The 25,118-nt window shown below is 40.9% G+C and overlaps 1 protein-coding gene across 1 annotated transcript; it reads right to left on the bottom strand.

The window, feature by feature from the left end:
- On the bottom strand, positions 1-24,926 carry tcp1 (t-complex 1). The gene is made up of 12 exons (XM_070889712.1): positions 24,803-24,926; positions 21,912-21,997; positions 19,607-19,735; positions 18,723-18,820; positions 16,266-16,376; positions 15,196-15,377; positions 12,392-12,518; positions 8,079-8,254; positions 7,510-7,633; positions 4,842-5,034; positions 4,081-4,244; positions 1-582 (listed from the first exon to the last, which is right to left on the bottom strand). The coding sequence occupies exons 1-12, from the start codon at positions 24,873-24,875 to the stop codon at positions 366-368; spliced, it is 1,680 nt and encodes a 559-aa protein (XP_070745813.1). The 5' UTR covers positions 24,876-24,926; the 3' UTR covers positions 1-365.
- Positions 24,927-25,118: the final 192 nt, after the last annotated feature.

The following is a 25,118-nucleotide window of genomic DNA, read 5'->3' as shown; positions in this document are numbered from 1 at the left end:
CCAGTTTGACAAACTTTTATTCAAGACTTGAATCATGTGCAAGAAAAAAAAACATAAAGGTAGCAGTTTTTAAACAGCTCCCCAAGAAAAACAGTGATGCACTTTCCTCATCTCACTTATTAAGTTGGAAACCACAAGTGTTGGTGTATAGGGATTTTGCACATATCCAATGTTTGTTAACAATGACTTTAATCTGCACATTCTTGAAAAACTTAAATATTCACTACATGTGCCACTGTAATACAAACAATAAAAGAAAGCAGAAAATTATATTTTAGTTTGTACTTTGATATCTGCAACACCAAAATATAAATTATAATCTGACAAATACTGTGGCTATCAATATAACTTAAAACTCAGGTACTTCAACCATCAAGCTCGCCACTTTGAACAGCATCCTGGTAACTCTTTCCTTTGTCTTGTTTATCCTCTGGATAAAGTTTGATCAAATCATCAATGCGAAGGATGGTAATGGCAGCTTCTGTTGCAAACTTCAAACTTTTTGTTTTGACCATAGTTGGTTCAAATACACCAGCCTGCTTGTTGTCTCTTGGTTTCCCATTCAGTAAATCAAGGCCAATCCTGTGCAAGAAAAAAAAAACCCTATTGTGTGCTTCAAATAGGAATTTAAAATCAGTCCAGTCAATTAGACAGAGTATTTACTCAGAACTTGGCTATGATACAGAAAGTTCACAAATCACTCGTGAACACGCTAAAATAATCAAGGGAACGGTCACTCCCAAATCTCGATGCGTTCTCTCTCCATTTACCTGCACACTTTCAAAGCATCAAAAATATCAGTTTAATTTCTTCGTTTTTATAGCAGTCGTAAATCCACGCCCCCACTGTCAGAGCAGTGGGGTGGGGTGGTGGAGGGCCTTAATCTCCCAAATCTTCAGCTTTATTAGACAAGTTTGCTACTTCAGGAAGCGACAGTCACTCCACTGCTAATGATAGCAACAATGCACCCAGCAAAGACCTATATAAATACTCCTTTCTATCTACTTAGAACTTGCTGTCAAAATAAAGGGGAGGCCAATGGGGTCGCTGCTTTTTATGGTTAAATGGTACAGCAACTTCAGGCGAGGAGCAGATGTCCAGTTAAATGCCAATATCCAAAAGTTGCTGTCAGAGTTGCCTTCGCAAAAATGGCATTTTGCTGTCTGCCTCACCATTGACACATATTGAATGCTGTGAAGTTGATGTATTTGTACAGTAGATACAAACTAAACTTGCCATGGAAAATGAAGTCCTGTCATTTCAAGTGTAAATATCTTTTTAACAATGCTAATTAACCTCTCTGGCACTGAAAATTATCCATTACAAGTGAAAGTCTCATTTCTTCAGGTTGAATTTTTGAGAGATTAAAAATTTTTTCATTATGTTTACTTTTCCTTCTGGTTCTCTCCCTCGCCCCCCCCCCCCCCCCCATTTCTCCTTCTGTACCTGATTTGACATTGATTTCATCCCCCTTCCAAGTTCTTGCTGTATTTATTTCCCAATCCTTAAATCTCATTGGTGGAGGAGATACCCGTTGGTGGCCTTGTTTACTTGGGTCCCAGAGGCCCTATTTCCCTCACTGCATTATTACCAGCCTCCAGTTTCAGCAACTTAGTGAACATTTTTTTTGAGCTGAAAGATGCAGGAACAAGTCTAACTAATGGCATATGCCATTAGATATCCTGCTGCAGCAAATTCTGTTCCTGTGTTCACAACCTGCCATTTATAAGATTGCATTCAATGCATTTAAATGGAGTCCTCGCCATGGAGTCTACTATTTGGGATTATCCCACAGCAGGAGGAGGCGCAATGATTCTTTAGCCCTCTTGGAGAATGAAACAGACAAATGCTATGCAGGCTATTCCTGCATGTTGTACAAATCTAAACTGGACACTTAGCTACCCACTTATTAAATAAACCTTACTGTGTCCAAATCAAATTCAACTGCTGGAATGTCCAAACAATAACAGCACTGCCCAGCAGTGGTTTGAGATCTTGCTACTCCCGTCTCAAATGTAAAAAGAATATCAACACTTGGATCACCCAATCTAAAGTTAACAAAATGCATTAATCCCCAAATAAACTAAAGATAAGTCACACTGGAGATATTAATCCATATGCTTTGGGGTTAGAGTGATTTTAAAACTCTTCAATCAAGGCCTTTTATTTTGTTCAGTCATTAGCACCTTAACATAAGCTTGCTACCAGGACCTAAAGTTCAGGCTAAACAGTCTCCACAAGGTCTTAATTGATAGAAAGAAAATAATTTGGCAAGGAATGAATGCCCATCAAAAAGGTAGATAGCAGAACCTGTGTATCCATTTGTCCACCTCCCTCTATTACCTAGAAGGAATATCACCCGCTCCAAGTCATGGATCGCACCAATTGCCATAGTCACTGGGTCAATATCCTGAAGTTTCCTATTAAATTGCATCTCCCTCAGTTAAAAAAATTTATAGTCCCTGAATATTGCAAGCAAGTTTGACAAGGTCCCACACAAGAGATTGGTGTGCAAAATTAAAGCACATGGTATTGGAGGTAATGTACTGACGTGGATAGAGAACTGGTTGGCAGACAGAAAGCTGTCGGGATAAACGGATCCTTTTCAGAACGGCAGGCAGTGACTAGTGGAGTGCCGCAGGGCTCAGTGCTGGGACCCCAGCTATTTACAATATATATTAACGATTTAAATGAAGGAATTGAGTAATATCTCAAAGTTTGCAGATGACACTAAGCTGGGTGGCAGTGTGAGCTGTGAGGAGGATGCTAAGAAGCTGCAGGGTGACTTGGACAGGTTAGGCAAATGCATGGTAGATGCAGTATAATGTGAATAAATGTGAGGTTATCCACTTTGGGGGCAAAAACACAAAGGCAGATTATCTGAATGGCGGCAGATTAGGAAAAGGGGAGGTGCAACGAGACCTGGGTGTCCTGGTACATCAGTCATTGAAAGTTGACATGCAGGTACAACAGGCAGTGAAGACAAATGACATGTTGGCCTTCATAGCCAGGGGATTTGAATATAAAAGCAGGGAGGTTTTACTGCAGTTGTACAGGGCCTTGGTGAGCCCTCGCCTGGAATAGTGTTCAGTTTTGGTCTCCTAATCTGAGGAAGGACATTCTTGCTATTGAGAGTGCAGCGAAGGTTCACCAGACTGATTCCTGGGATGGCTGGACTGACATATATGAGGAGAGACTGGATCGACTGGGCCTGTATTCACTGGAGTTTAGAAGGATGAGAGGGGATCTAATAGAAACATATAAAATTTTGACGGGGCTGGACAGGTTAGATGCAGGAAGAATGTTCCTGATGTTGGGGAACCAGGGGACACAATCTAAGGATAAAGGGTAAGCCATTTAGGACTGAGATGAGGAGAAACTCCTTCACTCAGAGTTGTTAACCTGTGGAATTCCCTGCCGCAGAGTTGATGCCAGTTCGTTGGATATATTCAAGGGAGAGTTAGATATGGCCCTTACAGGTAAAGGGATGAAGGGGTATGGAGAGAAAGCAGGAAAGGGGTACTGAGGTGAGTGACCAGCCATAATCTTACTGAATGGTGGTGCAGGCTCGAAGGGCCGAATGGCCTACTCCTGCACCTATTTTCTGTGTTTCTGTATATGTCCATTTGTTCAACACATTTTAAAAAAAAATCTATTCCTACTTTTTCATTAATTTTCTGAACTGTTAGACTGAAGTGGTTTCTTAAATGCACTGAAGCAGAACAATTTTTAAAGAAAGCTTGCAAAAGGGTTCCCCACTCCTCACTCAGTATGGAATACACTCCACAAAGACACCCAACCACCTGATAGGGCAGAGGAATGCAAGGGTTGCTAGTCTAATTATACCTTTCTTACAGCAACTCTCAATACTGGAAAGGAAGAACTTCTGGGTGGGTGAAAATGAACCTGCATTTTACCACCCCATGGAGCCATGTAACCAAAACCATGGGTTTTAGAATAGAGATGTTGAACTGTACTTTCTTGTATGAATAGCTGCCTTTTCACTGGTCAAACCAGTGTACAGTTAAAGCTGCAGATAATAACAGACGATACTACCTATAGCAGAAAAGATGTACTTACCATTTCAGATTTTTGCGTTCAGGATTTACCTGGGCTTCATTGTGGAATGCACGCAACTTAGCAACCAGTTCTGTAGAATCCTGAGCTGCATTTACTGCCAGAGTCTTTGGAATAACCAACAAGGCCCGGGCAAATTCAGCAATTGCAAGCTGCTCACGTGATCCCTAAAATAGAGAAAATCTTCAATTATATTAAATACTCCTACCAATTTCATGAAAATTTATCCCCAGTATTACAACTAAATAGGTGCAATAAATCAGTGACTACTAATTCACTGTACAAGGCAAACTGGATATTTCTTTAAAAAAAAATATTTTGAGGAAGTGTTCTTTCTCTGGCATAAAAATAAAAATCAGTTATCCTTCTGTTCCACTCAAATTTCAGCCTACTTTAAAAAAAAATATATCTCCCCCCTCACCCTCAACCACATTCAACCATGAGGACAGTGAAACAGGTTAATCACTTCCTGTAGCACTTTTAATATGGTCATGGTCTTTTGCATGGACAATTAGAGCTTGTACTTTTCTCTACAAAAATACACTGACCATTCAATATTCTCACTCGAGTCTAAACTACCATGGATGTTAAAATTTGGCCAACAAATGATTAGGGGTTCCAGTTCCTGACCTTTCATCTAGACCCTGGGCACCAGCAAAACAGGGCATAAACAATTTGAATGACGACCAGGAAGGATTTTTTTTTTTAGAAAAACCTTACATTTGCTCTCTTTTTTGGCGAAACTATCCAAGTTAAACTCATACCAAACTAGTTGCGTAGTTCTCCAAGTAGATGGAGAGCGCAGCTTCCACAGCACCACCACCTGGTACCAACGACTTGGATTCCAGAACTCTCTTCACCACACTGAGTGCATCATGGAGGGAACGCTCCATCTCATCACACATGAAATCATTGGCTCCGCGCAGGATGATGGAAGCAGAAGTACGAGCCTTTGTGCTAAAAATAGGAGTGAAAAAGCCACGTCAAAATGGCAGCACATGCAGATATACAAAAGTCAGGTTCAACTCATTTTAAACCTGCAACATTCAAGCTTATTGGCATGCAAAAGTCAATCTGTAACATTTGCAAATTTATAGTTTTAAACTAGCACAAATATTATCTTGCATTTATATAGTGCATTTAATGTCCCATGGCCCTTCACAGGAGCGATAGGGTGCAACTTCAGAACACAAAATGGTCAATAAATTACAGGTGTGACGTCCGAAATCCAGAAACCTCGGCCTTTCTGGATTTCGGAACGTCTTTGCCTGGGCTGAGGTAGGTGTGGAGGGGGTGGTGTCGGTCGGGCCTCCAGAGGTCAGGTCAAGGTAGGTAGGGGGGGGGGGGGGTTGGGCTGCCGGAAGTCGGATCTGTCGGGCCGAGGCAAGTTGGGGGGTGGGGGTCGGTCAGGCTGAGCGGCCGGAACATTTTCTGGATGACCGCCCCGGATCCCGGAAGATTCTGGATGTCACACCTGCATCAAAGTTACCAGCCACAAAAAAGATATGTAGGGTAAGAAATATCAAATTGGCAAAGCATAGGGTAGCTCTCTAAGCTTTAGAGTGGGATTGGATTACTTGATGCTGAAATGGAATAAAAATATTTCCCTTTCCAGCACCTCCATGCCTCAGTCATGAGCAACAAAAAAAATTCTAAAAGTTTGATGTTTAAATCATAGATAAGGAGAGTTATCATTTTTGAACTTATTTTTCCCTTTATTTCTATTACCAGAGTGCACTGTCACAATATAAGCAGCTCCTAGGCATCTTGCCTAAATGGTCATTCTTCATGCAAAAACCTAGATACCAGGCTCCTCAACTATGTAGGGCATTACAATCAAGCATGATCTCATTCAACCCAACATCCACTGACATGCACTTTCCAGTAAAGATTAACAGGAACTCTGGCAAGTTTCCTCATATTCCTCTGTCCAGAGGCATCAGGAGCAACAGCAATGTCCCAAAAGCCACCAGAGATGACATCAGCTTATTCAGCATAGGCCAAAGATCAAATCTGGCATTTTTCTGGTCTTAATGTCATGCGCTTACCCACCAAATCACAGACAGCGATAACAGTATCTATTTCAGAAGGGGTAACTACAGTCTATATGTCCGCAACCATTAAAGTTCCCTTTCATTATAGTGGACTCTATAGTTGTAACTCTCTTCCTCCCCCATTAATTGCCTGAGCGGATGGTGCCATCTTGTGGTGCTCTGGAACTCTCTCCTGCCTCTCTTTCCTCCTTTAAGATGCTCCTTAAAACCTACCTCTGACCTTGGTCATCTGCGGTAATTATTTCTTATGTGGCTCAGTGTCAAATTTTTGTCTTATAACACTCCTGTGAAGCGCGTTGGGACATTTTACTACATTAAATGCAAGTGCATTTATGCAAATATAAATGCAAGTTGTGGATACGTGAAAGAAAAGAATTTATGTACAGCCCATGCCATTACTGTTAACACAATAGCAGTGTCTTTCAGTTGCATACGACTGAATATTCTCTATCCCACGCGTATAACTGCTCACACTACTAGTATCAGTATGGCAGCAAATAAATGGGAATTTCAGCACTGAGTATTGCAAAGAACGCCTCAGATAATGTGTCATTTAATATATTTAACCAAACATTCAACTTGGGTATCATAATCTGGACATCATGCTCTGAATGTTTACACAGCAAATCTAACACTACTAAAAGCATAGCTTTGCTTTCTGCTTGAAGGTGCTGGTAGTTAAGGGCTCCCCAATTGCTTAGTTTGCAAAATGCATTTTGTAACAGCCTTACAGACCAGGAGGTCCCAGTTGAGTCGGCCAATCTCAGTCAGGAGGCAGGAGTGTTACAAGTGGGCTCCACCCCAAACTACAGAAGGTAAAAATCACTCAGGATTTTGGCTGTTGATCACTACCCAGTGACCCGTCAGCTGAGGATAGCATTCTTGCCCACCATGTTCTATCCACAGTAAAACAGTCTCTCACTGGAGCAGTCAATCTGAAAGACTGGATCAGAAGAGAGAAAGAATTACCAAGGGCAGCTAAACTACAGCTGGTAAAGTTGTAACCAAACAACACATGAATGCGTATGGCAGCAAACTGACACCTGACAAAAGTTGTGTTAACTTCTACCAAAGCTTTGATACAAATCTCATTATATGCTCAAAACACTTGGTGTCACTGGAGTTAAAGATTTCAACTGTCAAATTATTTGGGACAACTTTTTTCTCTCCAATGCTCTTTCTAGTGCTAAGCAAATTGGAAGGGAAACTTCAAGCAAGTAATTCTACATGTCTACAAATTGCCCAAGAGCAGAAAGAAAGTCCAAAGTGGACTAATACTTTGATAAAAAGAAAATGCTTTCATTTAAACCAACTAAAAAAAAAAAACAGGGCATAGATTGCGAAAAGAACATTCTCTCTCCCACCCCCGGCCCCTTACTTCTTAATCAGGATCAGTTCATCATCGCATATCCTTTCTTGAACCACTTCCTCAGCCTGGCCCAACATGGAGACTTCAAAAGTCTCCTCTCCTTCCAAGTTTGCCAGTGTTGAACACATTGTCGCTATAAACAAAACAAGGGGTAAAATGTGAAATAAATACTTCTGGACTTTCCTCTGCCTTTAAGGCACCAGTATAAAATTGGTGACATTGAAAGGCAGAATAACGAACAAAGTACCCCTTTAATCAAAATGATAGTTGTACACAATGCCATGTTAATACTGTCTCATCAAGTCTTCAAAAGCCCCACCTCCACATCTCTAACTAAACACGTTTTGCCAAGATTTTGTAACTGCATATTTGACCATTAGTTACTTTAAAGAATGAATAATTCCAAAAAAAACAGACCCGTGAAACCAATGCTCACTTCAGTAGAACCAATGAAAATATTTGCCCTTTTATTCAAAATGGAAAGTGTAACATAAATTAACATTTCCAACTATGTGCAATTTGTTACTGTGGTGTAGATACACTGTACAAATCCCCAACAGTCAGATTCTTGAGCTTACCTCCACTTGCCTTTGCAATTCGCTTCAAGTCTCTCTTCAGACATCGGCGTACTGCCATGGCACCAGCATCCACAAAATATTTTAAACACATATCATCAATGCCACCGGTGGTCAGGATGACATTAGCACCTGTAACCAAGATCTTCTGGATTCGCTCTTTGGTAATATCAGACTCTCTGAAAAATCATAACCACAACTATAAGCATCTACATTGTACACCAAGAAGGAAAAATGAATACAAAAAAAAAGCACACAGAAGTGATTAGAATGCAGCTATCCAGAGGGCTCCTGATGTGTTAGTTGATCTCAGACATTGTGGTAAAGCTGATTTAGCAAGTGACCATCATACATCTAATCACACAAGTTTAAAACTACTGGTTTTAGTCACCCAGTGTGGCGACCAAAAACTATATAAAGTGCATCAGGATGAGTCGTCGGCCATTTAGGAATGAGGAGACATTTCTTCACTCAGGATAGTGTACCTGTGGAGGCTCAGTTGTTGACCATATTCAAGACAGAGATCGCTAGATTTTTGGATATTAAGGGAATCAAGGGGTATGGGGATTGTACATGAAAGTGTTTAGGTAGAAGATCAACCATGATCTTATTGAATGGCAGAACAGGCCCGAGGGGCCGAATAGCCTACTCCTGCTATTTATGTTCATTTACTATATGTACACATATTACAGATTTATTGTAATAAACAGTTATGTATTTATACACTTCCTGCTATTCTCCTGCTCAGTTGCCTATACCACACATTTATATTTGAAAGTCTTGCATCTATAAATGCAGAGATAGGAAGGGAGCGAGATCATGGAGGGATTTGAAAACAATTATGGGATTTATTTATTTAAAATCGGGCACGGGTGGACTTGGGTGCAAGTTAAGATGTGGGCAGCAGAGCTTTGGATGAGTTTACGGATCGTGCAAATTGGGAGGCTGGCCAGGAGACCATTGGAATAGTCAAGTCTGGAGGTAACAAAGGCATGGATGAGGGTTTCAGTAGAAGAACTGAAGCAGAAGCGAAGATGGGCGATGTTATGGAGGTGGAAGGAGGTGATCTTGGCAATGGAGGGGGTTAAGGGGTCGGAAACTCAGTTCAGGGTCAAATATGATGCCAAGGTTGTGAACTGTGTGGCTAGGTAATGGAGTTTGTGGGGTGGAGATGGAAGACAATAGCTTCGGTCTTCACTATCTAATTAGAGGAAATTTCTGCTCATCTAATACTAGATGTCAGACAAGCAGTGTGACTAATCAGAGGCAGTGGAGGTATCGAGAGAGGTGATGGTGAGGTAGAGTTGGGTGTTGTCAGTGCACCATGTAGATGAGAAATAGGGTGGGGCCCTGGGGGACTCCAGAGGCAACGGTGCAGGAGCGTGAAGAGAAGCCATTGCAGGAGATTTTCTGGCTACAATTGGATACATAGGAATGGAAAAAGGAGGGCAATCCCACCCAGCTGGACAACAGGAGAGGCGGTGGAGGAGGCTGCAGACAGGTTGAGTAGGATGAGGAGGGATTGTTCACTCGGGCCACAGTCACATATGATGTAATTTGAGACTGATAAAGGGCCGTCAGTGCTGTGGCAGGGCAGAGCGGAAACGAAACCTGATTGGAGGGTTCAAACATGGAATTGTGGGAAAGATGGACGTGTATTTGGGAGACGACAACACGTTCAAGGACTTGAGGAAAGAGGGGTTGGAGATGAGGCTGTAGTTTGCAAGAAGTCAAGGGTGGGTTTTTGAAGAGGGATTGATGGCAAATTTGACAGGGAGGGGGCAATACACATGAAGCAAACATCAACATCAGCTAACATGGGGGCCAGGAAGGGAAGTTGAGTGGTCAGCAGTTTGGTAGGAACAGGGTCGAGGAGCAGGAAGTGGGCCACATGAAAGGGTAACTTTGAAGGTATGAGGCGTGAATTGGCTAGGATAGATTGGCGAATGATACTGAAGGGGTTGACTGTGGATGGGCAATGGCAGATATTTAGAGGCCGCATGGATGAACTACAACAATTGTACATTCCTGTCTGACGTAAAAATAAAAAAGGGAAGGTGGCTCAACCGTGGCTATCAAGGGAAATCAGGGATAGCATTAAAGCCAAGGAAGTGGCATACAAATTGGCCAGAAATAGCAGCGAACCCAGGGACTGGGAGAAATTTAGAACTCAGCAGAGGAGGACAAAGGGTTTGATTAGGGCAGGGAAAATGGAGTACGAGAAGAAGCTTGCAGGGAACATTAAGACGGATTGCAAAAGTTTCTATAGATATGTAAAGAGAAAAAGGTTAGTAAAGACAAACGTAGGTCCCCTGCAGTCAGAATCAGGGGAAGTCATAACGGGGAACAAAGAAATGGCGGACCAATTGAACAAGTACTTTGGTTCGGTATTCACCGAGGAGGACACAAACAACCTTCCGGAAATAAAAGGGGTCGGAGGGTGTAGTAAGGAGGAGGAACTAAGGGAAATCCTTATTAGTCGGGAAATTGTGTTGGGGAAATTGATGGGATTGAAGGCCGATAAATCCCCAGGGCCTGATGGACTGCATCCCAGAGTACTTAAGGAGGTGGCCTTGGAAATAGTGGATGCATTGACAGTCATTTTCCAACATTCCATTGACTCTGGATCAGTTCCTATCGAGTGGAGGGTAGCCAATGTAACCCCACTTTTTAAAAAAAAGGAGAAAGAAAACAGGGAATTATAGACCGGTCAGCCTGACATCGGTAGTGGGTAAAATGATGGAATCAATTATTAAGGATGTCATAGCAGTGCATTTGGAAAGAGGTGACATGATAGGTCCAAGTCAGCATGGATTTGTGAAAGGGAAATCATGCTTGACAAATCTTCTGGAATTTTTTGAGGATGTTTCCAGTAGAGTGGACAAGGGAGAACCAGTTGATGTGGTATATTTGGACTTTCAGAAGGCTTTCGACAAGGTCCCACACAAGAGATTAATGTGCAAAGTTAAAGCACATGGGATTGGGGGTAGTGTGCTGACATGGATTGAGAACTGGTTGTCAGACAGGAAGCAAAGAATAGGAGTAAATGGGTACTTTTCAGAATGGCAGGCAGTGACTAGTGGGGTACCGCAAGGTTCTGTGCTGGGGCCCCAGCTGTTTACACTGTACATTAATGATTTAGACGAGGGGATTAAATGTAGTATCTCCAAATTTGCAGATGACACTAAGTTGGGTGGCAGTGTGAGCTGCGAGGAGGATGCTATGAGGCTGCAGAGCGACTTGGATAGGTTAGGTGAGTGGGCAAATGCATGGCAGATGAAGTATAATGTGGATAAATGTGAGGTTATCCACTTTGGTGGTAAAAACAGAGAGACAGACTATTATCTGAATGGTGACAGATTAGGAAAAGGGGAGGTGCAAAGAGACCTGGGTGTCATGGTACATCAGTCATTGAAGGTTGGCATGCAGGTACAGCAGGCAGTTAAGAAAGCAAATGGCATGTTGGCCTTCATAGCAAGGGGATTTGAGTACAGGGGCAGGGAGGTGTTGCTACAATTGTACAGGGCCTTGGTGAGGCCACACCTGGAGTATTGTGTACAGTTTTGGTCTCCTAACCTGAGGAAGGACATTCTTGATATTGAGGGAATGCAGCGAAGGTTCACCAGACTGATTCCCGGGATGGCAGGACTGACCTATCAAGAAAGACTGGATCAACTGGGCTTGTATTCACTGGAGTTCAGAAGAATGAGAGGGGACCTCATAGAAACTTTTAAAATTCTGACAGGGTTAGACAGGTTAGATGCAGGAAGAATGTTCCCAATGTTGGGGAAGTCCAGAACCAGGGGACACAGTCTAAGGATAAGGGGGAAGCCATTTAGGACCGAGATGAGGAGGAATTTCTTCACCCAGAGTGGTGAACCTGTGGAATTCTCTACCACAGAAATTGGTGAGGCCAATTCACTAAATATATTCAAAAAGGAGTTAGATGAAGTCCTTACTACTAGGGGAATCAAGGGGTATGGTGAGAAAGCAGGAATGGGGTACTGAAGTTGCATGTTCAGCCATGAACTCATTGAATGGCGGTGCAGGCTAGAAGGGCCGAATGGCCTACTCCTGCACCTATTTTCTATGTTTCTATAAGACGAGTTCGGAGAAGACATGAAGGGAAATGAGAGAAATTCCTCAACTCTAATTACAACAAAATTGAATGTCTTACAAACTCTCAACATCAATCTCAGGATAAACTAACAATTATTTTAATTTATAAGTTAATTGTCCCAGCATTCACTAGGTTAACAAATGATTAAAAAGAAAAGAACATCTTCCCTCAATCTTCAGTTTCAATCACATCATACCTCTGTCTGATTTGGTCCAATTTTTCTGGGTCAGAGATGACAACTTGAATACCCAATTTCATTTTTGTCTTCTGCAGGCTGAAGTCCAAACATGCAATCTTAGCATTCACTATTCTTTTGGTCATTGCTAAACACAAGGAGGTTTCAATTAATCTCAATGCAATTAAAATAAAACTAAATTACATTAAATTAATAGCTCAAAATCTGGATATGGAAAGTAAACTCTGGTGGAACAGAAAGCTGAAAGGTCAGATCTCAAGTTTTAACTATTTCAAAAGCATTCTTTTTTTTTAGGGAAAGAATATTACATTTTAAAATACTGTAGCTAATTATAAATAAAAATTAAAACACGCATTTAGTGGATAAAAGTACCACACAGGTACTGAAGCAAACAGACTAGGTTGCAGTTTCAATCCCTGGTCGTCATGGTTAGCCGGCCTTAGCCAGGGCAGCAGTTCGGGTGCAATTGATAACTGGATTGAACTGGTCTGTGATGTTCAATAGTCTACAATTAATTAGTCTGCCAATACCCACTGCCTGAGCACATACAAAAAGAATGGGCATTTGGGATGCCAACATCTGTGCAACAAGATCCCAACACCAGTCACCTTGATGATCCTTGGACAAAAAATATGTGCATTAGTGATTCACTATAGTTATATTTGAATAGTATTTAGGGTCAAGGCATCCTGACCGAAAGAGGACAACGAATAAAAAAAAAATGTAAACCTTGGGAGTGATTAAAAGCAGTGGGCCAACAGCAATTTAGATGACACCACAAACCTGACAGAAGTTTTAATAATTTAGACCATCATAACTTCATCCATCTGCATTGGCTCAGTGTCCTTGTAAACCTGTGGCTAGCAAAAATCTATCGATCTCATTTAAAATTATTAATTCAACTAGCATTCACTGCTTTGAGAGAGACAATTCCACACTTCCACCACCCTTTGCAAGAAGAAGTATCTCTTAATTTCTCTCCCGAACAGACTGGCTGTGATTTTAAGATTATGCTTCCTTGCCCTATACCAGCAGCCAAATTTATCTCTACCTACCCTATCAGTTCCTTTCAAAATCCTGAAAACCTGAACCAAAATCACCCCATAACTTTCTACGTTCCAGGGAATACAAGCCTAGTTCATATAATCTTTCCTCAATCTAATCTTTGAAGTCCTGGCAACATTCTTGTGAATCTGCACTGCACTCCTTCCAAGGCCAATAGATCCTTTCTAAAAAGGCTCCCAGAACTGTACACAGTACTCCAGCTGTGGTCTAACCAGGGGTTTGTACAGTTGTAGCAAAACTTCTTCCCAGTTATAAAGGCTAACACAGAGGCTTACCCTTTGATTATTTTTTATATCCGACTACATTTTAGTGATCTGTGTATATGGACCCATAAATCTCTTTGGACTTCCACTGTTCTTAGCTTTTCACTATTTAAATACTCAAACCTAAACTTTTTTGGTCCAAAATGGGTGACCTCAGACTTACCGGCATTGAAATCACCAGCCACTGCTTTGCCCACTCAATCTATCAATGTATCTTTGTAATTTTATATTCCCATCCACACTACTATACACCAATTTTCATGTCACCGGAAAACTTGGATAATACAGAACTGTAGATCCAAGTCATTAATAATAGTGAACAGTGGAGGCCCCAGCAGATACTTATGGGACACCACGAGTCACTTCCTTCCAATTCGAATAAATACCCATTATCCTTACTCTGTCTACCACCTAATCAATTTTCTAAACAGTTCCAATAATTTGCCTTCAATTCCATGAGCTTTAATATTTGCTTACAGCCTCTATGAGGAAACTTAGCAAATGCCTTCTGGAAGTTCATAAACTACATATAGACATCCCCGTCTATTACTTCAGTTACTTCCTCAAAAAATTCAATTAGGTCCGTTAGACATGATCTACACTTCACAAATCCATATTGACTATCTAATCAGCTCAGTCACTCTCCTTAATTCTAGATTCCAATAACTTCCCCACAACAGATGCTAGACCAATAGGTCTAAAATTTCCGTTTCACTCTTCCCCTCTTTTTTAAATAATGGAGTTACATTTGCAATTTTCCAATCTTAAAAAAAAAAAGGGACAATTCCTGAAGAGTGCACTTTGAAAGATTATGGATCAACTACTTACAATTTCCTCATCTTCCTTTAAAACTCTGGGGTGGAAACCAGCGTTCCCTCCTTTTTGGGAGACGCATGGCCCCTATTTGGGCTGCGCAGCCCATTCACAGTGCTGTGCGGGACCGGCTAAGAGCTGCACCGCCACGCTGCTTATAGGGAACGTTGGTCGAAACCATCAGGTTTTGGGGCTGGGGTTGCCAGTCTTTATGGCCATTACTTTTTCTAATACTGTTTTCTTGCTTAAGTGAACTCCAGTCCAGCTGCATATTGTGACACCACTATTCCTGGACAGAATGGAGAGGATTGAGTAATTCTCCCATCAATCATGCCCAGAGATCACTGCTTTAACTGATGGATTTTATGTGCATAATAATTTGCATGCAACAATCCTTCACGCAATGCATTGAAATCACCATGCTTTTATCAGGAGAAATTGTGAATCCGGTTTGGTGCAGTCCAGATTCTCTCTAAACAAAACTCTAAATAGATTTTGTTTGCTTTACTGAGCAAAAAGTCCTGCCATAAATCCCACCTCGCCTCCAACCCCTTGAGCGACAGTGGTATCACTGTTGAAAGTACTTGAGTGATATTATAACTGGCATTTAAAGGTGTTATTTCATTTAACCAAAGAACAAACTTATATACTGTTAATAGTTACCTTGTGAACCAACAGTAGAATTAAGTGCATACCCAGTCACCAAAAGACTCTCTTTCTGGCTGCGTCCATGAGCCTTCAGCAGATTAATAGCCTTGATTGGATAGCGAGCCTGGCCCTTGGTATCTGTGAATTTTACTGCATGAGCAGCATCTACCACCATGTTGGCAAAGAAGTCTGCATCACTATATGATTGAAGTCAAGGTTTATAATAATTGCTGAAGTTTTAAAATAGATCCAGATTGCATAAATAAAGCACAATGGAAAACTCAATTCACCTCATGGTGAGGAGCTACATTATACTGAAAATACTATCCCATAATATCTGCCAAATTGGAGCCTGGTCAGACATGTATAGAATGCAAGCATAGAATGCCGGTGGAGAATTTCCAGTCACACAAAATTCAAAAGGTACATCTTTCTGAAAACCAGAAAGAAATAAAACTGCTAACTGCATAGCTAAGCTCGTTAAAACAATCTACATCAAATCATGTTTGTAGGTTAACAATGCACATGAAAACATCATGCTATGTCAACACAAGTGGAAACAGAATAGCAACGAAAATTAATGAGCACAAGATCAACTGTACTTTGTAGTAGAAATTATCCAAGTAAAAATAAAAGTGTTTACTGAGGTACTTTTCCAGGTCAAGTTTGAATTCTCCAGCTATGTGACAAGGTGTAATACTGCAGGTATTAACTTAAGGACCCAATTTGAAACTTGTATTTCAATTACATTCATGAAAAAGGATGGTTTTAATTTTTTCTATTGTACTTAAATACTTGGTTCTATCCTTGAAGAAAACTGAACAGAAACAGGAATGTAATCCATGGACATAGAATTAACCAATCTCAACTGATGTAAAATAGATCTCAGCATTATTAACATTAAAAAATACAGCCATACTTTTTGCCCTGATGGAAATGCCCCACACTCAGAATGGCCACCAGAGTAAATTAGAAGAGACTCAATGTTTAACCATTATTTAGCAAGAATGAAATCAGCAGCCGAGAGGAGTCAAGAACAATCATATAGAAGTAAAGCACACCAGCTGTTTCTACTAGAAAGATACACTCCAATTATCTTTGATGACATGGAAGTTTTAGCAGCATTGACAAGGCACTCCCTGCCGAGCTCATCCATGTTAATCGTCAGGTTTTCCTGGATGTAACGGACTGCCTCCCTGTTAAAAAGGAATATATATTTATATTCTATCCCATCTTTATTCAATAATATTTAAAATTTAAATGTTCACAAAAGCAGACAAAAATCTCAAGTACAAATATCAAAATTCGTAACTAAATCAATGTTCAGCTCTGAATAATAAAACATTAAAATTACTAAATTCAATTTAGTTTAAATAACAATTTGCATTTTTAAATTCAAACAAGCATTGAGCATGTTACATAACCTGAATGAACATATACAGTTCCAGATGCTTCAGTGACATCAATTCAACAGCAAGTTTGTTAATCAAACCTCCGACATCAGATCACCATAAGCTAGCTGATCCTCTCATTAGAATGGTTAAAGTAGCCTCTTCCCTACCAAAATGTTCAACAAATAAACGCCACAAATACAGCACTGATTAGGAATGTTTCTGGCTCAATCTCCACTTTATGATAAGCAATTCTTACCCATAACAGTAATTTAATCTTTATGTAGCTATTTGTAGTGCACGAGAGTACATCAACATTCTATAATGTTCAGACTATGTGCAGCCATTTCATTTGTACAGAAACAAATTCAGCACAATATTAGGAATGACAATATTTTTCTTCCCACGAGTAATAACTAGCAAGTCAGGATAAAAAGCCAAGCTAGCCAAACGATGTGGGTTCCTGCAAAGGTTAACCATTTAATCAAATCTAACACTGGACAAGGCGGCATTATCTTGTTAAAAAAAAAGTCCCAAGATAAAAATTCAGGTATAATGTTTTAAAAAAAATCAAAGTATTAAGACTGAAGCTATACTTCCACTATTCTTTTGAAATGTATGAGGTCTGTAAGAAAACAAAATGACTGATCGGAGTGGTTGTCTTTATTAATGCAGTTCATCTAGCACAAAATGCAACAGTAACAAAATATAGAAGAGGGCCACGGAGGTGCACATTTGGATGACGGAGGAGAAAGTTAAGGTTCAGCCCTAACAATTTTTTTGAAGAGGACAGGCAGCTGTCCTAATTAGATACATAACTCATTCAAAAGAATTAATAGCCACAAACTACGCATTTTTTTGCTTGCTGAAAATATTTAACACGAGCTCGATGTTTTCCACTTGGCTCAGGGAAAGGGAAACCACAATATATTTTAAAGAGTAACCAGGCCTCTTAAAATCATTCTGCTAAAAAAAACTGCTGCACCGAATGTAAACAGCATCAATTCCCGATACTAAACAAAATGCTTCCCGAAGGTTCCTGTGGCATAACTAAAACCGCCTATTTCCACCTCTGTAACCTTGCCCATTTCCGCTCCTGCCTCAGCTCACCTGCCATGAAACCCTCATTCATACCTTTACTACATCTAGACTTGACTACTCCAACGCACTCCTGGCTGGCCTCCCACATTCTACCCTATGTAAATTAGAGGTGATCCAAAACTCAGCAGCCCGTGTCCTAACTCGCACCAAGTCACGTTCACCCTTGTACTCGCTGATCTACATTGGCTTAAGCAATGCCGCGATTTCAAAATTCTCATACTTGTTTACAAATCCCTCCATGGCCTCGCCCCGCTCTAATCTTTCTCAACCTCACAACCCCACAAGATGTCTGCACTACTCAAATTCTGGCCTCTTGAGCATCCTTGATCATTACTGCTCAACCACTGGTGGCTGTGCCTTCAGCTGCCTGGGCCCCAAGCTTTGGAACTCCCTCTCTAAACCTCTTCGCCTCTCTGTCCACCTTTAAGACGCTCCTTAAAACCTCTCTCTTTGACCAAGCATTTAGGTCATCTGCCATAATTTCTTACGTGGTTCGGTGTCAAATTTATCTGTTTTGTTTGATAACACACCTGTGAAGCGCCATTGGACATTTTACTATGTTAAAGGCACTATATAAATACAAATTATTCTTGTGGTATATTCAGAAAATGTTTCCAAAACTCTGCAAGAACCGCTTGGAATACCACTACCTCTAATGTCAAGCCCATTAAGTATTGGTCCCCAGACCAATTACCAGTTTTCTTTTATTAAAAAAAGGTCTCATTTGTATTATATAACACTTGGAAACTTCTTTAATCCAATACTTCTGTTCTCTCCTACTCTTTTCAAGCTATAGTTGTGCCCTGCATTATTGGCACTGGTTCTTGATCATGGTTTGCTGATAAAATGGACGTTACAAACGATAACCAACCATTTAAAGTTTGACAAATTGCAACTCACCCGAACAACCGAGCTATCAGGCAAATTTCAACTTCTGCACAAAATCAAACAATATCTCATGCCAGAAAAACATAGTACAAGTTAAAATTTGCAGTACATTCTGTAAAAGACTCAAATGATTGCATTCTAATACTTTACATCAGAACTTACTTGCAGGCAAGACGATAACCACCAATGATTGATGTTGGATGAATTTTCTGTTTGACCAATTCATCCGCACCCTTCAGTAGTTCTGCAGCGATAATAACCTGTATTAAGGACAACGGAACTCAGTCTGTCAAAGTATCAACTATTCCCCGCCCCCCCACTTTCAAAGCGGACAGATGAATTTGATTGGCCTAGCATTCAAAAGAAAAGAAAAGGTGAATTTAAAAAAAGACAACCATATCTCTAGTCCACACACAAAATCAAAATCCTAGAAATGTCTTAAAACAACCGGAGGAAATTCACTGTACACAGTCTGGTCATCTTAATTCAAAAGACACTTATTTTAAATTATTCAATTTTTAAAAATAAAAGCACCAGATTCCAATTTCCCCATGTCATTATGTTGCTGAATTTAAATTACAGTGTACTACACAATTCCAGTTTTAATTGGAAAAAAGTTAGTTAACATTTATATCCAAAATGTATTCATGAACGAAAGCATATCATGCTACCAACTTGGGGTCAATGGGATACAGAAAATAAGTTGTATATAACCCCACTCATCATTCAGGTTCCAATTTAAGTCTCTGGATCTCAAAATATTTCCTGCAACCCCCCCACCCCCAAAAAAATGTGGACAATTGTGTTTTTTGCTACATCATCGTAATTGAGTTAATTCCAGACAATAGTCAGCGACATGATTATACAGCCAATGGTACGGAGTTTTGCAACTTGTCAATTATTGATGGGAGATTCTGTTGGTCAGTAAAGAGCTAAAATAGTTGGCGATCAATATATATTTAGAACATTTTAGGTTAATCCACAAATATTCCCCACTAGTATTGAGTTTTTAAATAAACCAAGTCAGCCGATACAAATGTACTTACAACTGATGTTGTACCATCCCCTACTTCCTTGTCCTGAAGATCAGCTAATTCACACAAGACTTTGGCAGCTGGATGCTCTACTTCAAGTAGCTTCAGAATTGTTGCTCCATCATTTGTGATGGTGACATCCTACAGAATATCAGAAATATGTTTAATTTGAAAGTGTGAAGCAAACATTTGAGATTTTTGTTTTATTTGACTAGATCCTTTAAATCCACAGTAAATATTTCAGTGTTACTGTAAAGTTATATATTTTTCTTTAGTTCCCAAAACAGACACTTTCTTTACTTTGTATAGACAGTGCTGATTCTTAGAATGATTACACAGCTTTGCCTTCCTTGTGCATCAAGCAAATCTTTACCTGCAGAATTGTACCAAGTCAGCCACCATGTGACATCACCAAAGGGTGGCAGTGCAGGTTGGTTATTTTGAACACCCGAGTTCAGGAAAGTACACCATCAGCTGGGTACAGATTTCGCAGATACAATTTTCTCCCCTCTGGCTTATTTCCATTTGTGGCAGCTACCCTCTCGGATACCTCATGCTAGTGTGGCCATTTTTTAGTGCAAGCATGGCATGGAAACTACTCCACAGCGAAAGCATTCCAATCAAATCAAAAGGAACCTTAGCTGACTGTTACACTTCCTTAGCCTAGAAACTGAAGACAATGGTACCCCAACCACTACCCCAGTTGAGATCATCAGACTGGTGATCAAACCTGGTATCTTTCAAAGTGACCCAAATGGACATTGGCTACTGCATTTACTATCTGAACCAGCACTTCTAGGAAGGAGATGACCTAGATGATTGAAATAACCTAAAACATTTGCAAAGCAAACACGGGACCCCAAAAATAAAATACAATGCAACAATACATTGGCTATGTTTAATGCCCAGCAAGTTTATGCAATATTAAATCAACTTTAAACTTGGTATGTCAGGGGAAAATGGCAGACAAAACGGCAATTTTTGGGAATGCTCCATAGATATCACAACACTACGACAGGATCCTGGGGTTTCTTTGGCAGAATTGGGGATTTGATTAAAGGGGGCGTGGGATTTCACAGCACCAGGGATAGGGCTGGCTTGCTTGCTGATACAAATAGATTGGTGTTAGACCAGATCCGTCCTTCGGATGAAATGCCACTAACAAACCAGTGCAGCGACTGACACTAACAATATCAACCCACCCCGCAGCTCTGGTTGCTTTCAACCAGTCAATAACATGGTTCTTATGGAAGGTTAGGTAGTAGAGATGGTTGGTAGGGAGCAGCTCCACAAATTCAGGCCGCCTCATTGTCAAATTATCGCAAGGACCTCATCTTACCCACGGCTGGAGCAACGGTGGCCAGAGCGGTGATTTGTCACTGCAACTTTTGATCAACCGGCAGCAACACCTGGGGAATTAATCTTCAATCATAGAACTTACTGGCCTTTAAATGATTGAGCTTGTTTCACAAACGATTCTTGATTCATAATTTGATGGTTGGAGAAATGGCAGTCGGAGCAGTGCCTTGTTCAAGAACGCTACTCTCCAATTCTGGTCTCTTGCACATTCCAGATTTTAATCGTTCCATCAATGACGGCCATGCTTTCAGCTGCCTTAGCCCCAAGCTCTGAAATTCCCTCCCTAAACACCACCTACTTAAGATAAAACTATCTCTGACCAAGCTTTTGGGTCATCTGTCCGGATATCTCCTTCTGTGGCTCGGCGTCAAAATGTTTATATATACAGTATTGCTCTTAGCAAAATGTCCCAAGGCATTTTAACATGTTAAAGGCGCTATAAAAATGCAAGTTGTTTGTTTATGGAGCTCAGTCACACAGACTGGAAGGGTTCCATTTTCAATCTCCAGTGCACTGAACAAGGTGATCACATCCAGGACCTTCACTGAATTAAGCGAACATTTTGATAACTCGTTATATCGATACCCAAGAATTCTTTACAGGACAGTGATTGGACATGGATCTGGTTACATGGGAGGGAGCAACAGCAACATGAGGGGTCTTGAGCCTTTGAAAGTGGGAAGGGAGCCTGCAAGGCAGAGATGCTGATGGGGTGGAGGAGAATCAGGATAAAGGCCGTAGCAATCTGAATGACTTCTATGGAAGTGAAAAACAAGCAGAAAACCATTTCAGAACTCTCTATTTGGGTGTGGGGACAAGATCGGCTCAACAGTCAACACTTACTCGCACATCACAAGAATATTGGCCATTTGGGTATCAGAGAGCACCCCAACAATTGAAGAGGAAAAATTTGCAGAGGAAAAAGGGGAGAAATATAACAGTGACAAATTTTACTTACACCAATATCATCCACCAACATCTTATCCAGACCAACTGGACCCAAGGAGCTTTTCACAATGTTGGCAATGGAGGCGGCTGCCATCACTGGAAAAAAAGCAAATATATGAGAAGGTAAACTAGAATAATCTTCGGAATGTTATTACAAGCATTGGGTATGCTCAAATTGGATATGCACAAAACTAAATATCTGCCCAATAAGTTAAAGAACAAAGTGACTTTTAGTAAAGACTGACAAGCACCAGCAATTTAATAAGTGAATTAGCCCAATTATTCAAGCCCATCTTCATTATGATAATAGAAAAGCAAAATACTGCAGAAGCTGTAAATTCAAAATTAAAAGCAGAAAATTCAATGAGAGTCAGGGGATGTGGAGAATTGGCGAGTGCGTGTCTCTTGGCCAGAGATCCACGAGATGGGGATACAGAGGTATGCTTGATGGGCTCAGAGGAAACACTCCTCCTCTTCCTGGCCCACAAGTGCTGTAAATGCACTTGCCTTATGGATCCAGCCCCTCTCATCTCCTTTTACCTACTGGTATTCCTGAGCCCTGGGAAACATAGACATTAGCTTAAATTTAAAAAAATTAAAATGGAGGCAAGCATTTTTCTTAATATATTTAAGTGACCGACCCACCTCCATTAAAACTGGATGTGGGCGCGTTGAGGTGAGGTTTGAAATGTTTTAAACTTCCCACCCGACACAAACACACCCGTTCTTGGCTGTTAAAATTATCCTCCAATTCTTCAGGTCACTGACAGATTTCTGATGCAGGTCGTCATCATTTTCTCTTTTTATTTTGGATTATTTACACCATAGAATCAGACAGTGCTGTGCTGGCTCTCTGGAATCCCATTCACCTATTTCCCCAAAGCCATGCAAATTTTAACTAAGTGGAAACCCAATATCCTTTTGAGTCACTATTGAATCTGCACATGCCTTTTCTCTACTATTTCACACAAACACATAAATTACATGAAAGAATAGAAATAGGAATACAGTTTTAACCTTTTGTAAGACATACTTGGTACAATAGGAGCAAGTGTACATAAATTATATTTCAATCTGAGAAACTAACATGTACACACAATCAGGTGTTCAATTTGACTGTTATATACATCGAGTGCTATATACATTTCAACACAATCTAATACTTGATTAGTTTTAGTAAAAATTAATTCTCATTCAATTAAAACATTACAATGTATACATTTCTACAAAGTTACAACAAACCTTACAGGACCATAATATCACCACAAACCATAATTGAATGATCTGAAAAGCATTTACATACCAGATGAGAAACATAAATTATAGCTTCTATTAAGTTAAGAAAATTAGGGTTAGTAATAGGAATAAAGCCTCAACTATCTACTATCTGGATGAGCAGGATTTGAGGTCAGGCCCTACACGCATTTGAATTAAACTTCCATGCATTCTTCTAGTTAGGTCAGGTCTTTTGCTGTAATTTACAAATTCTACATAGAATAAAGCACATTATACTTGATCCTTCAGGTCTGAAGTTGGGTCATATTTTGGTGAGGTTGGATCTTCAGCAGAACTGCAACTCAATTATTTACTAGTTCTGCTTGACACAGTTTACATGAATTTATGATATGAATGGAATTTACTTTAAGCCTTAAATTTAATGTTCTGCCATGTCATACAGGCAAGATAATTACCACCTCCCTCAGACCCATGACAGCTTCTCTTTCCCCATTAGCATCACCACTGAAATGACAGTAAGCACACAAATTAATCTGAGTTTCCAATTAGCACACAAATGAAGCACCAACAGCTAAAACACAATGTAGCACCTTGGAGCAGCAGGAAACATGTCGAATAGGATATGCTCCTGGCCATATCAATACCACTGTGATCAAGCAAGTGATCACACACCAAAGGGAGTTATAATTTTATATACCAAAGGGGGCGTTATAATTTTATATAGATGATTTAGGCTTGGTATATCAGAAACATATTATCCAAACTAGCTGACGATACAAAGGTGGACAGGACTTAGTAAACAGTCTGAATAACTAAAAAGACTTGAGAAAGGTGACCAGGTTATTCTAAATGGTCAGACTCAATTCAATGCAGAGAAATGTGCGGGGATAAATACTGAAAGATTGTTTCCATTGATGAGCGAAAGGGGAACAAGGGTACGGAGACTGAAGATTCTCACTGCGCGCAGGGAGCAGCACGCCCTGATTTACATCATAATCTCCAACACACAGGAGAGATACCGCGAGAACGAGTAGGGGCCAACAGCGGCCCACTTCTCCACATAAGTCGTAAAATAAACTTTCCCTATTATTTTTTTCAATAGCCTCCAGTGGTCTTTTTAAGATCAGCTGTAGAGTTGGATAAACGAGTCGAATTATACTCCCTAATTTTTCCACGCATTTTGGAGAAGCGTCCTAAAACGGGCGCAGGACTTTTCTCTACATTTTAAAATCAAACCAACGCTGATTTCAGGCAGCTCCCAGGCAAGTGGAGCCGATTCACCTAAATAACAGTCTTCGAGCAGTACCAACTCCTGCAACACGCCAGGCTTTGTCTAAAGGTTGGGAGGAGGGGCGGGTGCCGGGCCGGTTGTTAGGGCGGGGCAGTTCTGGAACTTTCCAAGAGTCGGCCGGGGCCCTGGCCAGGCGTGCGGAGCCGCCATCCACCACCCCACGCACGCCAAGCTGACTGGGCCAGCCCAAGCCCGGAGGCACAGCCCGATCTTCTCCTCACACGCACCCACCGGCCGGCCGGCTGGCTGGCACGCACGTGTCTTGATACCGCGAGGGCCCCGCGCTCACAATCTCAAGCCTTACTGCTCGCGATAACACCGCCCCGGCAGCAGTGTCCTGCCTTCTCTCTCACTTTGAAGGTGCTGCCACTTACCGTTCTGAGTGCGGATGGAATCTCCGGAGGTCCTCTGGCCGAGCACATTTAACGGACCTTCCATCGCCGCCATCTTCAGCTTCCAGCGCGCACTGACCAAGCCGCGACAGGGGCATGCCGGGATCCTGCGGCATTGTGGGTCATTCTCCCGGCTCGGTTGCTATGGAGTTGATTAAACAAATTTGAACGAGATCCCATTTTTTACCCACGTAAAAAAACTTATTATAATAGGTAGCTCGCGCTGCTCATTTTTTCCGCTATTTGTTTGCAGCATTCCGCCGTTTAGCGATTTGATCTGTTGCCTCGGTGAGCCCCG

This window comes from Pristiophorus japonicus, chromosome 9 (genome assembly GCF_044704955.1).
Source record: "Pristiophorus japonicus isolate sPriJap1 chromosome 9, sPriJap1.hap1, whole genome shotgun sequence".
Classification (NCBI taxonomy): domain Eukaryota; kingdom Metazoa; phylum Chordata; class Chondrichthyes; family Pristiophoridae; genus Pristiophorus; species Pristiophorus japonicus.
Note: the sequence above shows the minus strand (reverse complement) of the source record. Positions and strands in the feature narration are given on the sequence as shown.

Bases quoted from the DNA above. Each gene is read 5' to 3' on its own strand.
- tcp1 (XM_070889712.1), bottom strand. From the start codon at position 24,875: ATGGCGGCGATGGAAGGTCCGTTAAATGTGCTCGGCCAGAGGACCTCC. The intron at 18,821-19,606 runs GTAAGTACATTT...TCCTTAATACAG, and splicing joins GGGATGGTACAACATCAGTT to GTTATTATCGCTGCAGAACT. The intron at 15,378-16,265 runs GTATCTTTCTAG...TCAATCATATAG, and splicing joins TCATCAAAGATAATTGGAGT to TGATGCAGACTTCTTTGCCA.